General features: G+C 38.0%; 1 protein-coding gene across 2 annotated transcripts; it reads left to right on the top strand.

Annotated features, from left to right (window-relative positions):
* Nucleotides 1-953: 953 nt before the first annotated feature.
* Nucleotides 954-12,282, top strand: LOC113523741 (CD276 antigen homolog). 2 transcript variants are annotated; one of them, XM_026909775.3, is made up of 7 exons: nucleotides 954-1,270; nucleotides 3,349-3,642; nucleotides 3,954-4,232; nucleotides 10,998-11,330; nucleotides 11,536-11,628; nucleotides 11,795-11,857; nucleotides 12,052-12,282. In XM_026909775.3, exons 1-7 carry the CDS (start codon nucleotides 1,171-1,173, stop codon nucleotides 12,117-12,119), a joined length of 1,230 nt encoding a protein of 409 aa, XP_026765576.1. In that variant the 5' UTR covers nucleotides 954-1,170; the 3' UTR covers nucleotides 12,120-12,282. The 2 variants fall into 2 exon arrangements, with proteins under 2 accessions (XP_026765576.1, XP_026765574.1); XM_026909773.3 differs by having other exon boundaries at nucleotides 11,792-11,857.
* The last annotated feature ends 2,052 nt before the right edge of the window (nucleotides 12,283-14,334 follow it).

The following is a 14,334-nucleotide window of genomic DNA, read 5'->3' as shown; positions in this document are numbered from 1 at the left end:
CATGCCCCTTTCAGAATCTGCAAAATGTTTATTATTTTAACAAAATAAGAGGGATCATACAAAATGCATGTTATTGTTTATGTAGTGCTGACCTGAATAAGATATTTCACATAAAAGATGTTTACATATAGTCCACAAGAGAAAATAATAGTTGAATTTATAAAAATGACCCCGTTCAAAAGTTTACATACCCTTGATTCTTAATACTGTGTTGTTACCTGAATGATCCACAGCTATGTTTTTTTGTTTACTGATAGTTGTTCAAGAGTCCCTTGTTTGTCCTTTTCACACTGAGGACAACTGAGCTAGATATCCAACTATTACAGAAGGTTCAAACGCTCACAGATGCTCCAGAAGGAAAAACCATGCATTAAGAGCCAGGGGGTGAAAACTTTTTGAATTTGAAGATCAGGGTAAATTTAACGTATTTTCTCTTCTGGGAAACGTGTAACTATCTTCTGTAGCCTCTGAAGGGCAATACTAAATGAAAAAATACGATATTTAGGCAAAATAAGAAAAATGTACACATACTGTGAGTTTTACTGATGTGTTGCACATAAGTAAATATATGCTGTTTGAATTGGAATAGGGCACCACTGTTCTGGTATATACTGGAATGAGGCCCCTGAAAATGAATTTTTTTCTTCTCAGGAAGAAGCTGAGGTTTCAGATTGTCCTGTGTTGTGCAGATCTGTACTCTTCAGCCAAACTACTGCAAACTACAAAGAATATAAAACTGCTCATAGCATTATAGTTTCACTCAGTCAAACCACTGTAGTGAGGAAAGTTGCCGAGTTGCAAGAGATACAGTGAAGAAATAATGAAAATAGTACACATTTGCTAACTACATTCAAATGGTCTTCACTGGGTGTGTCAACCTGCCTCTCTCTCTGTGGCTCACATTCAAATACACCTCTGACTCATAGCTGCACAGTCAAGTCATTGGCTACACTTCTTTTTTTTAGCTTCACAGAGGCATGATACGGTGACTGAATCTATTGTTTGTCTGCTACTCCACTCAGGTGAACTTGGGATATTCAAACAGCATTTCTATTCAGTTTCCTCAGAGGATGGGGTCAGATTACATTCCACTGAGAAAAACTTTTTGATAACCCTTCTTCTCTCTCTAACTTTCCATTCTCCCACTAACAATTTGCTATCACACAGCATATGCAGCTGTTCAGCATATCCAATAAGAGTGTGTTACACACACTCTTTGAGATCTACACTCTCTTATGGATACTTTCCTATGGTCAAAGCAAGATTCCAGGTAAGATTATAGTTCTCTCCTTTTTCATATTTAAAACTTAAACACTATCCTGTACAATACTGGGGACTTGTAACATCAAACAATGAATCGTATTTTTTAAGGAGTAGTTTTATCTCATAAAAAAGGCAATTCAACAATCCTGTATATGAATCACAAATGTGAAGTGGGTCATTTAGTTTTTGTTTGTTCTTTCGTAAGTTTGATTTCTGGGTCATTTGCATGTCTGAAAATGTGCCTTTGACAATAACAGATCTACACTGCTTACCATCATCCACATATATACAGAAAGTAAATAAGGATCTTAAAATTAAGCATAGCCAAATTAACTATATATCCTAGCATAAAATTATAGTTAAGTTAAAAGTACCTGCAGCAAAGTTTGATTGTTAAGTGCTGCTACCGATGAAGTTCAGGGCTAAAACTTTATTGGCCAGAGACATCTGGCGACAATGTGTAGTCAAATTTCTTAACTACTGGATTTTATAGTTTTCCGTTCTAATAAATATGATTGCATGTCATATGCCAACTAACTGTCCTATATGCGAAAAGGTAATCTCAAATACTTCCTGCCAATGGGCCTTATTCAGTGGAATGCCATATGCTTTACTCTAAATACATTCACTGAATGATTTTGGACTTCATGTAATTAAATTACCATGAAATTAAATTAGCTACATGCAACCCTAATATGTGTAAACAATAATATTATGTGGCATTTAAATCACTATACAATGAATGTATCGCTTACTCCAAAAAATTTTAACTGGGTTTATTCAAGAAAAAAAAATTCTTATGGGAATCAATTCCATTATATTTAACACACAGAGGACACATTTCAAATAGGAAAATATTACATTATAAAACATAGTTAACATCAGATAAGATATGCATATTTGTGTGGCAGACTGGGCTGTCACTGGAGTTCCACTGGACAAAGAAATTATTCAAAGGAGTATACAGATTCAACTCCTCTGGGATTATTTTCCTTTTGGAAAAAAGCGAGTAGAAGATAAAAATACTGTGACAAAGCTCACTGAACAGATCAACAGTGCAAGGCCGGGTTTTATAGCTCTTTTCTATGATCCCCTCTTCATGGCATGCTGTATACTTTTTATCCAACAACTGTTGAATTTATTTAAATATCACAGATCATGGCAGCTCCCTGCTCTAAGATTCACCTCCCTTGCTAACACGTGCAACCCACCAAAACAAGTTACACCTCCCTAAAAGCAAATCTTAAGATATTTTTTTTTTCTTGAGATAACATTTATTTCATGATAAAAGATGTCTTCTTGAAATCACAACATATTTTACTCATGATGTCAAAATGCATGATTAGGGTATAATACTGTTCATCATGGATGAGCACATCCAGTTTACTTTAAACAGGGCCTAACACAAGGGGAAATAGCTGGCACAGTGGTATTATTGCCACACAACTCCAATGTCCTGGGTCCTGAGCTCAGCTGACTGTGGGGATTTTGACTGTAGTTTTCCCAGATTTCCCTTTCGGGATCAACAGAGACAGTTGCAGGAGATGTTAATTTTAAAAGACTGGCAAACAATCCAAAATGTGAGACAATATACAGGTCAAAAAAGGCAGAAATTCAGGCAATTAGCAAACCACATAAAGAAGACAAAATCCAAAAATCAAGAAAAAAGAAAGCAGAACACTATCATATAAACATATTTCAATGCTGTACTCCAATGCGGCTGAAAATGCTAATCATTCCACATTAGGAAACAATGCGCAAACTTTAGAATAGATTCTTTCTTTAACTGAAGTTCATGTGATTATAACCTATTTTAATTGGTCAGTCAGTTTTTTAAACAAATACCCCACTCAAAAAGCATGTATCATGATCATTACTAAATATATATTTGTTGTTTTAAAACTTTTTTCTTTTAATTTTGTCAAGTTCTTAATTGTTCCAACTTATCTCAAGGTCTTGACTTTTAGAAAAAGGTATTTACCCTAAAATGTAATAAATGTTAATAAAATACCCACTGCCTGTTTTTTGAATTCAGAATTGTTAAAATTAAACGATATTTCATGTGCCTCTTTTGCTTGATTCTAGATGCTCATGTCACCTGCATCTACTCTGAAGACTGTATCTTGCCCTGCACCTTCCCTCCCTCTACTGACGAGGTTGTTTTTCAGTGGTACAAACAGGGAACACTGATATACAGTTTCCTGGAGGATGAAGATGAATCTGTTAACAGCAACATTTCAGTGTTTACTGATGAAGTGTCACATGGCAATGCCTCTCTGCTTTTGGAGGAGAGCAGTATAAAGAACCGAGGGCGCTATAAATGTGTAGTTAATACCACCAAGGCTGTTCAGGAGTCTGATGTCATAGTCAAGGTTGAAGGTTAGTCTTACTATTAGAACGTTAGACCTCTGAAACCAAGGACCAGTAGGCATTAACCTGAAGAGCCAATTGCTTTGAATATACAAGTTGCTGTGAGGATATGACTTATCAATAGCAAACATCAACTGAATGTATAATAAAGCTATTATTAAAAATCCACTGAAAACCTCCCTCTAGCTGTTATGTCTCCCCCCCCCCCCCCCCCCCCCCCGACTGGAATGAAAACTTGCACCCACACTGGCCCTTTGTGGATATGATTGGACACCTCTGATATACACTGTTATAAAATCTTCCCTTTATACTTTTTGCAGCTCCTATCAGTGGGATTGCCATCGAGGTCAGTCCGACTGAGCATGTGCAGTGCTCTTCACATGGTGTGTACCCTGCTCCGCTGCTTAAGTGGTCTACAGAGCCAAGCTTTGCTCCCACTTCCCTGCAAGCTGTCACTCGAATAAGTGCAGATTCAAATGACCTGTATAGTATAGAGAGTACACTAAAGAAAATGAGCACAAATTCAACTCTTACCTACATCTGCAGCATCACATCAAAATACAGCTCACAGTCTTGGAGAGCCTCACTGCTTCAGACAGGTATGAAGTAAATAAACAGCATGCAGCCACAAATAATATAGACTGTACAATATCCTTGCTTACATATGATGTACTCTGTAGTGATATGAATACACATGACTTTTTATTTAAACACAGCTTAATTTCCAAATGTGTATAGAGATAAATCAGATTGACTAGAACTTGAATTAATGATCCTGGTAAAATGAGGTTATTGACATTTTCACTGCAAGTTCTTAAAATCCCAAACCCAATGCAATTATGGGAAAAAGAAAGTTCCCCCTCCTTCAATTTTATGTTGTTATTTAGGGTCTAAATAACAATTGCATGGTCCTCATCAATGCTATAAACAAAGAAATAATTAGGTGGCCAAGCACCGAAGGTGAGTAGGCACCCTATTGTTATTCTATGTTTTCTTATAATTAGGGGGCCAAGTACCGAAGGCACATAGGCACCCTATTGTTATTCTATGTTTTCTTCTTCTTATTATTATTATATCTTATCTTACCTGTCTGACCGCCAGCATTACATCTCTGTCCGCCAGGCTAAGTCCTCTACTGCTCCTGTCTCTCACGGTGTTCCTCAGGGTTCTGTTCTTGGGCCTTTACTCTTCATCATCTATATGCTCCCTTTAGGTAACATTATTCGTCATCACGGCTTTAACTTCCATTGCTATGCAGACGACACCCAGCTCTATATCAGTTCTCAACACAACTCTCCTTTTCCCACCAACTCCATAACAGCTTGTATTAATAATATAAATGCTTGGATGACCAGTAACTTTCTCAAACTCAACACTGATAAAACAGATCTACTACTTGTCGGTTCACCAAAAAATATTGCTTCTTTCTGTGCTGATAATGTCAACATTGCTGGGATTTTGGTTCGACCTTCCACCACCGTTAAAAACCTGAGTATAATCTTTGACTCCTCTCTTTCCTTCCTGCCTCACATTTCTTCACTCACCAAATCTGCCTTCTTTCACCTCCGTAATATTGCTTGTTTACGTCCCTTCTTAAATATCAATGACGCTGAGACACTGGTTCATGCCTTCATCATTTCTTGACTAGACTAGACTGTAATTCTCTTTTCTATGGTCTACCAAACAACATTAAATAATCCAGATATCCAGAACTCTGCAGCTAAGGTTCTCACTTTTTCTAAGAAATCCTCTCATATTACTCCCATCCTACACAGACTTCATTGGCTACCTGTTCGTTTCCGTATTCAATACAAGATTCTCTTTATCACCTTCAAAGCACTTCATGGTCTCGCCCCCCATACATTTCTGATCTCATTCATACTTACTCCCCAGTTCGCACATTACGCTCTTCAGATACTGGTCTACTGTTAATTCCACGCCACAGGTTAGCATCGTTTGGTGGGTAAGCGTTTTGTATCTCTGCCCCCACACTCTGGAATTCTCTTCCCAAAAACATATGTGATCTTTCTTCATTACAGGATTTCAAAACCCACCTTAAAACACTTAAAAATCTTTTTCTTTCTTGTTTTTCTGATCTCTGACTGTATGATCTGACTCATGCTATGGATTTCTTGTTTATTTCCTTTGTTCTTTGTCTGCTGTCATGTTTGTCTATTTTCATATTGTAAAGTGACCTTGGGTTTGCAGAAAGGCACTATATAAAATAAACTTATTATTATTATTAATATTATTTATTATTCTTCTGCTTCTTCTGGCTAGGGTGTCTATGGCAGCTCATAGAACCATCCGGTAAGGAACATTCTAAGGAACATTCTGACCAAATTTGGGCCAAGTGCTGCTAACACTTTAGTGCCACCATCTGGTCAAATTTGGGCCTAATTTGAAAATACATTTATGGTCATAACTTTTGAATCATGTGTCCAAAATTTAAAAGCCAGGCATCCCGGAATTCCCTGGTTTGAGCCAAGTTCAATGCATTGACTATGATGTCAATTTCTGCCTCATGAGATTTTCCACCATCTTGGATTATGTCAAAAACAGTGTTTTCACTAGTCTTTTTCTACAAACTTTTTCCAATCGTCTCCAAATTTGGCACACGTCATCTTCAGAAAAGAATTTTTGATAGTCCGTAATGGGCCAACAAAACTGACAGCGAAGCAGCCAAACAGGAAGTGAGGCTATGTCTCAGCTATAACTTTGCACACTGACACAAAACTTGGTAGGCATCTTCAGGACCATGACCTGAGGCTATGCAATAAAGTTTGTGATGCACTACCTACTGGTCAAAAGTTACAATAAAATGCCAAAAATGCTTACATATAACTGCCTACTACATATCACAAATTCTTCAGATGATATAAGGAAAAAAAGTTGTTACAGTTTTTAACTGCAAGGTGATGCAGTCACAAAACTTCTTGGGTACATTCAGATCATGGTCCTGAAGATACTTATCAGGTTTTGTGATGATACGTAGATGCATTGCTGAGATACACCCTCACATCCTGTTTTTTTTTTTGCATTTGCCAGGGCATTACAGGAGAACAGGTTTGAATATCAAAATCTACGTATCATCACAAAACCTGATAAGTATCTTCAGGACCATGATCTGAATGTACCCAAGAAGTTTTGTGACTGCATCACCTTGCAGTTAAAAACTGTAACAACTTTTTTTCCTTATATCATCTGAAGAATTTGTGATAAATTCACAGTTCATTTTTCCTATATGTCTCTGGAGTATGCAGAACATCTGAAATTCAAGTGTACTTCCTGTGGACCATCTTGCATTTTGTTAAAAACTGTTTGTTCGCTACTCTCCCTACAAATTTTCTCCAAACATCACCAAATTTGGCATGTCATCTTCAGAGTAAGCCTCACAAAAGTTACCAAAATTTTTTTGAATATTCCAGTTTGTCCATAATGGGCTAACGAATCTGAGGGTGAATCCACCAAACATTAATTGAGGCTGTATCTCAGCAACGACTTTGCGTACTGACACAAAACTTTGTAGGCATTTTCAGGACCATGACCTGAGGCTATGCAACAAATTTCATGTCAGCACCACCTACTGGTCAAAAGTAAGAATAACATGCTAAAAAATGCTTACATGTAACTGCCATTTTTGCTACTGCTCCTCCAAATTTTGTCCAATCTTCACCTCATTTGGCTCACATCATCTTGTCTAAACAATGCTGCAGCAATGCCATCCTGCTGCCCATTTGTTCATCTAGACCTTTCCTTCTACAGTCAGAGAATTCCACCACTGTCCATGGTCAAATTAGCCCCTATGATGCCATCAATTCGATTTTCCACTGTCTTGGATTTCATCATAAGCTGTTTTTTTCTACTCCTACAAATTTTGTCCAATCATCAACAAATTTGGCATACATCATCTTCAGAGTAAACCTCACAAAAGTTATAAAAAGAATTTTGATTAATCTGAGGCTATGCAACAAATTTCATGCCAGCGTCACCTACCGATCAAAAGTAACAATAACATGCTAAAAATGCTTATATCTAACTGCCATTTTTGCTACTCCTCCAAATTTTGTCCAATCTTCACCAAATTTGGCTTACGTCATCTTGAGACCTGTCTGAACAAATGTTATTAAAGAATATTGACAGTCAAACCATTCTCCTGTATTGTGTCAAGAGGGTGCATCGTTTTCCTAATAACAAACCCTGCATCACCAAGGACCTGAAGAAACTATTGACAAAAAGAAGTAGGCTTTCAGGAAGAAGGACAAGGAACAGATGAGGAGGGCACAGCAGGAGTTCAAGGTGAGACTGAGGGAGAACAAAGAAGCCTACAGAAGGAAGCTGGAGGGTAGGCTTCAGCAGAACAATACAAAGAAGGTGTGGGCTGCCATGAAGCAGATCACTGGCTTCAAGGCAAAACCACAACCTGTGGGGGGCAATCTAGAAAGCGCCAATGAGCTGAATTTGTGCTTCAATAGGTTCAGCATGACACCCTCTCACACTATCTCCTCCACTCCCTCACCACCACTCTTTTCCAACTGCCCCCAAGCTCAAGATCAAACATCTTTTCCCACCCTGTCCCACCAACAGCCATCCTCAGTGGAATCACTACTCTCCTCCCATCTATCTATCACTACCAGCCAGGTGAAGAGACAGTTGGAGAAGCTGAAACCTGGAAAAATTGCAGGTTCTGATGCAATCAGTCAGAAGAAGATAGACAGGAGAAGGTGCCAGAGCTATGGAAAACATCCTGCCTGGTTCCTGTTCCAAAGAAGACAACTCCTTCCACCCCAAATGACTATAGTCCAGTAGCCCTCACATCACACATGAATGTCCTGGAGAGACTGGTTCTGTTCCATCTAAGACCTTAAGTCAGCTCCTTTCTGCACCTCCTGCAGTTTGCTTACCAGCCACAGGTAGGTGTGGATGATGCAGTCATATATCTATATATATATATATACCCACTCCCCTCTGGACTACAACACCAGCAGAGTGAGAATCACTTTCTTTGATTTCTCAAGTGCATTTAACACCATCCAACCTCTACTGCTGAGAAGGAAGATGAGAAGAATGCAGGTGGACACATCCATGATCTCCTGGGTCACTGACTACCTATCGGACAGACCCCAGTTTGTGTGGCTGGAAACCTGCCTGTCTGAGCGCCTGCTGAGCAGCACTGGAGCACCATAGGGAACTGTGCTCTCCCCCGTCCTCTTCTCCCTGTACACCACTTTCAGTACAGGTCAGATCTCTGCCATCTTCATAAAAGTTCTGATGACTCTCTGGTGGTCGGGTGCATAAGGGATGGACAGGAAGAGGAATACAGGGACCTGGTCAACAACTTTGTTGAGTAGTGTGGGAAGAACCACTCCTCCTGTGTGGCCAAGAATAAGGAGATGGTGGTGTACTACAGGAAGAGTACAGGACTTGGACCACAACCAGCCCCATTACCATCATGAGTCAGGACTTTGAGCTGGTTGACACCTACAGATACCTTGGTGTCCATCTCAACAACAACCTGGACTGGAAGGTCAACTCAGAGGCTGTGTACAAGAAAGAGATGAGCAGACTACTTTCTGAGGTCGTTTAATGTTTGCAGCAAGATGTTAGAGATCTTCTACTAGTCTGTGGTAGCCAGTGCAGTCTTCTTTGCAGCAGTATGCTGGGGAGGCAGCATTAGAGCTGGAGATGCAAAAAATAAAACCTCAACAAACTGATCAAGAAGGCTGGCTTGGTCTTAGTCTGCTCTCTGGACAGTTTCGAGGTAGTGGTGGAGAAAAGGACACTCATGAAACTCACAGCCATTCTGGACAATGAACAGCATCCCCTCCATAACATACTAGTTAAACAGAGGAGCTTCTTCTAGTAGAACACACATTCAGCTCCGCTGTAGAAAGGAGCTGTACAGGAGGTCGTTTGTACCCACTGTGAAAACACCGTACAACAGTTCATCACTATTTGCACTGAGCCAATCTTAGGAAAAGCTCACTGGACGACAGTTGAACTACAACCATCCATTATCCATATCCATATGTATATGCAACACAGTTTATGAGGTATATATCCACACAAATATATAAATATATACACATGTATGCTTATTCTTATTTGTTTCATTTATAATGTCAAACCGCTTTTACATTTATAATGTTAAATCACTTTTAGTATACTTCTAACTCTGTGTGCTGCTGTAATAGGTGAATTTCACTGTGGGATGAATAAAGTGATCTATCTATCTATGTCCAATCAACACGAAATTTGGCATACATCATATTCAGACCAACCTGGACAAAAGTTCAGAAGAAAAAATTTTAGTTCAGAGCAGTAGCAATCATGACCAAAGGTCAAAGTAGCAACAGATAACTCCACAGGTCACAGCAGTGGCGGCTGCAGCAGCGATGCCACCCTGCTGCCTATTTGTTCATCTTTCCTCCTACAATCAGAGAACTCCACCACTATCCGTGATCAAAACATACACATCATGTGTGAAACTACAAATCATTCTTTAAATCAATCCTCATTCAAAATGGTAAATTTCAAATAGTTTGGAGATAGTCTTATAACCCTTTTCACACTGATGAGCAACAACAATTGAGGTCATGGCTGATGTCCTTTCTCATTGGCATGATGTAGAGACACACCTCAGTGCTCCAGAACACCAAACTGCTAAAAGTTCTGCCTTTATAGAGGTAATCACACTTGATTAACTACATTTCATTAGTAACACATGGCTGCTAATTACTCTCTTAATGATTGTGGATGTAGGAAGGGAGTACTGATTTCTGAGTGTTGGTTTACTTTTTGGCAAAAAATGACTACATATTGAAATCTGTTGTGTTTTTTTTTTTTGCAGTCATCTGAGGTTATTTGTTTGTTTAAAGAAGTTGGTGAGGACTAAACAATTGTTATTTAGGCCCTGATGTATAAAAATATAGAATTGAAGGAGGGTGTACATATTTGAGGGTGTATATTCAAATATGCAACATTTGTAGTAAATTTTTGTTTAGGTCTAGAAAGTCTGATTTAAAGCCATATCTTTATCTCTTAATAGACTCAGCATTCATTCATTCAGATATTTTGGTTGGAATTAATGGAAGTTATATTTTGAACCAGATTTTACTTTAAATGCAGACTTGTTTTATTTTCCATAAATCATTAGGATTGGGTATGCATCTGTCCTTTAACTCTGGCAGCTCATACTTTCAAGGCCCCAAAGGCACCCGCAACCCCACATCTTAATGCGTATTTATTACATAACCTCTGTACATTTTTCTTACATTGCTCCTGTCTGATGTAGCCATTAATGCCGGGTAAATGATGTAACACAGCTTTGGTTTGTATTTTTTTTCTCTTTTGTTTAAGCACAGAAATGACTGTAAATTACGGGCAACACCTGGTCATTCCATGCATGGCTCCTAAGAATCTTAAAAACCACACTCTCACTTGGACTTTCATAAGTATGAACACGCACACAGACATCCTGACCTATTACAGTCAAACCCACAGGATCAAAAACCACTGGGATGGCCAGGCAGAATTGGATCTGAGCAAGGCTCTGATGGGAGATGGATCGCTTTACTTAAACAGTTTAGGCTCAAAGCATTCTGGAATATACACCTGTACATTCACAGGTTCCCAGGCCAAACACATAGTTCAAACCTTAGTCAAAATCAGTGCTTCCAAGGCAGTTTCACAGACAGGTGATTATATATATATATATATATATAATATATAATATATATAATTATATATATTATAAATTTAATATATTAATTAATAATTAATATAATTAATAATCAACCAGGACTTTAAATTAAAAAGTAAGATCGAAGCATGTATTATTTATATTTCTGCCTTCCAGCTTGTTGTACATGTTAAATTTCATTAATGTCTCTCTCTCTGTAGGTAATGGTGGGTCCAAGCTTTGGGTTCTGGCCATCTTAGTAGCTGCTCTGCTTCTCCTCTGTGTCATTTTCTACATATACAGAAAATTCAAAGGTAAAAAAGAAGTCCCCTCAATTATAGCATATAGTCAGTTATTTGCTACAATTGCTATATTTATATACACTTTCGCAATTACTAAACCATATCACTTTAAAGCAATTAAATTAATTTGAATTAAAGTACATATATATTGTCAGTGATACTGCTGTGTTGTCAGTAGGTAAGTCTAAACATTCATGGCAAGACCACCAACAAGACACAGAGATGCAGGCTATGCATGAAGGTATCAAAACACTTGTCACTTGGACAAACTATTAGATTAAATAAAATTTAAAAGAAGCTACACCTATTTTATGTGTTTGTTTTTATAACTGGACTTTGTTGCAAAAATATTTTTAAAATTAATATTCAAGGATCATAAGGAGTAATATTTAATTACTGATGACTACTCCCCTTTTCCCCTTTATTTTTTTCTAGGCCATTCAGTGGAGGAGATACCAGCAGAAAATAAACCTCTTGCAGAGCACAGCAAAGGAGACTTGTAGCTATAGAAAAGGTGGCTGGGGAGTTAAGAAAAGGGCAAATGCACACACAAAGGAAAATCTGTACAGTAATGAACTCCATGGCATCCATTTTGTGCAGTATCAAGTTAAGTACTCTGTATATGTACTGTAGTATAGGGGAAAGATCCTTTAAACTGAGTAAATAATATTTCAAAGACATTTAGATTTTTCTGATGTCTTTAAAACCTATGTTTAATATATATATATATATATATATATATATATATATATATATATATATATATATATATATATACATATATATATATTTTTTTTTTTACTTTAAATCTTTACTGTTTACTTCTTTATTGTCTTCATCTGTATCTGATTTGCTAGGTTATTTAAACCTATTCCCTTTTTTTTTCTTTGCACAGTCTTCATGTTCCTCGTGTCAGTACTACTGTCTGTGCCTTATTGTTACAAGTTACTAGTTGACTTTTGAGATCTTTTATGAGCTGTGGTTTTTTGGGATCTTTTGTTATTTTTGGCCTTTTAATCTTTTGTGAATTTTACCTGATTACTTATTTTTTGGATTCATCAGTAACGGTTGGATTGTTTTTGGATCTTTGTTTGCTCTTTTGGTGAACTTTTTGAAGTAAAGATTTTTGAGTCCAGTTTAGCCTGTGGAGCAGTGGTTAAGTTGTTGGGGTGCCACCACCATGACCGTAGTTTAATCCCTGTCCAGGGTCACCAACCCTTATACTCTCTATTCTGACAGTAAGTAATGAGTAATAGGGTGTAGAACCCCAGTGGGGCTGTGTGCAGAGGAAAACTTGGGAGGCAGGCGCAATTTCAGCAGAGCCTGGGGCTTGCGTTTATTGTCACGGCGCTTTTCAGTGCACTTTCCAAAACTCAACCAAAAAGGGGCCATCACTAGCTTGTGGCTTTCACCCCATTCAAGTTCACGGTGCACATGTGTGTGCGTGAATTGCAAGCTCCACCAGCTATCTATCTCTATCTCTTACCTGCTGGTTCAACACCCCTTCTCTCTGTCTGTAGCTGATGCTCGACTTCTCCCATGCTGCCACATAGGATTTTTGTCAAATTTTAGTCATACAATATTCAGGAACACTGTTAAAACAAATGGATAAAATAAACTGAATTTTAGTCATACCTACATCTCCTCCATAGTTAATAGAAACTTTGCAGTACATTTCTGCTCTCTACATACATAATGGTGCCAGACATGATCAAATTGCTAATAGCAAAATTTTATATTTCTACATATAAGTGATCTAGCTAGATGTTTTGCTTTATAGTGTTATCCTGCTCATAAAAACAAAACAAAAAAAAACATGCTAATTGTGGTTCAGGATTTCTGAGGACTTCTTTGCTGCAATACATTTTTTTGCTTTGTAAATGGGCTAGCCTGAGAATTTGTCAAAACAGTATGCAAAGTCAGAAGTACTTATGTTCCTGTGGTGTTTTAATTATAATTTGGACAAATATCCATTATTAATCCAATATTTCCATCCAGGTTATTTATTCAACTTAGTCCATGTAAAAAAATTGTCCGAGATTTTCATCAGACATTTACACTGTTGTGCTCTGTCTGTACTGCTGTAAGGCCTAAAATTGTAGGCCCATGTAATCTCTGCAAGTTCAAACATAACCACCGAGTACAGTTTATCTAAGATCTTAGCCCACCTGCCTGGACTGAGGTGAGATTTCTAATCAAACATTTGAGATCCACTTATTTAAAGCTCTGTGTACTATTCCTAGGATTTTTGGCCAATATTCAGAATACTGATGTTAAACTACTCGGGAGAGTGTGTACCTCAATAATTATCACAAACATTTGATAAACACCATGGCCGCCACACGTCAATCAATTCTAAGGAGGCAGAGCTGGTTTACTCAGATAGCTTTAATTCATGATTTAATTCAAGCTGGAATTTGGTATCAAGTGGATTTTTCATTATCCCTAATTACTAAAAATAACATGGCTGCCATCGGCCAATCAGGTGTTAGCAGGCATTTGACAAGGGGCGTTTCTCAAACAGAAGGCTGAGTCCTAGTGAGGCTGCGTCCTTTCTAGAACAGTCCTTTTGAGGCTTCTAGGTTAAACTACTCATCAGCATTGAACGCTAGAATGAGAAGGTCTAGTAAGTCAGAATGGCTATGTCATGGCTACGTCATGAAGGTTTCCGCCCCCAGAGTCACGATGCGAAAACTTTGAAAAGAGAAGTTTGCTAGG

This window comes from Pangasianodon hypophthalmus, chromosome 17, assembly GCF_027358585.1.
Source record: "Pangasianodon hypophthalmus isolate fPanHyp1 chromosome 17, fPanHyp1.pri, whole genome shotgun sequence".
In the NCBI taxonomy this organism is placed as follows: Eukaryota; Metazoa; Chordata; class Actinopteri; order Siluriformes; family Pangasiidae; genus Pangasianodon; species Pangasianodon hypophthalmus.
This window is presented reverse-complemented; position numbering and strand designations above follow the sequence as displayed.

Coding starts and splice junctions, on each gene's coding strand:
- LOC113523741 (XM_026909773.3), top strand. CDS start 1,171: ATGCAGCTGTTCAGCATATCCAATAAGAGTGTGTTACACACACTCTTT. Junction 3,643..3,953: donor TGTCATAGTCAAGGTTGAAG/GTTAGTCTTACT, acceptor TACTTTTTGCAG/CTCCTATCAGTGGGATTGCC. Junction 11,629..11,791: donor CATATACAGAAAATTCAAAG/GTAAAAAAGAAG, acceptor CTGTGTTGTCAG/TAGGTAAGTCTAAACATTCA.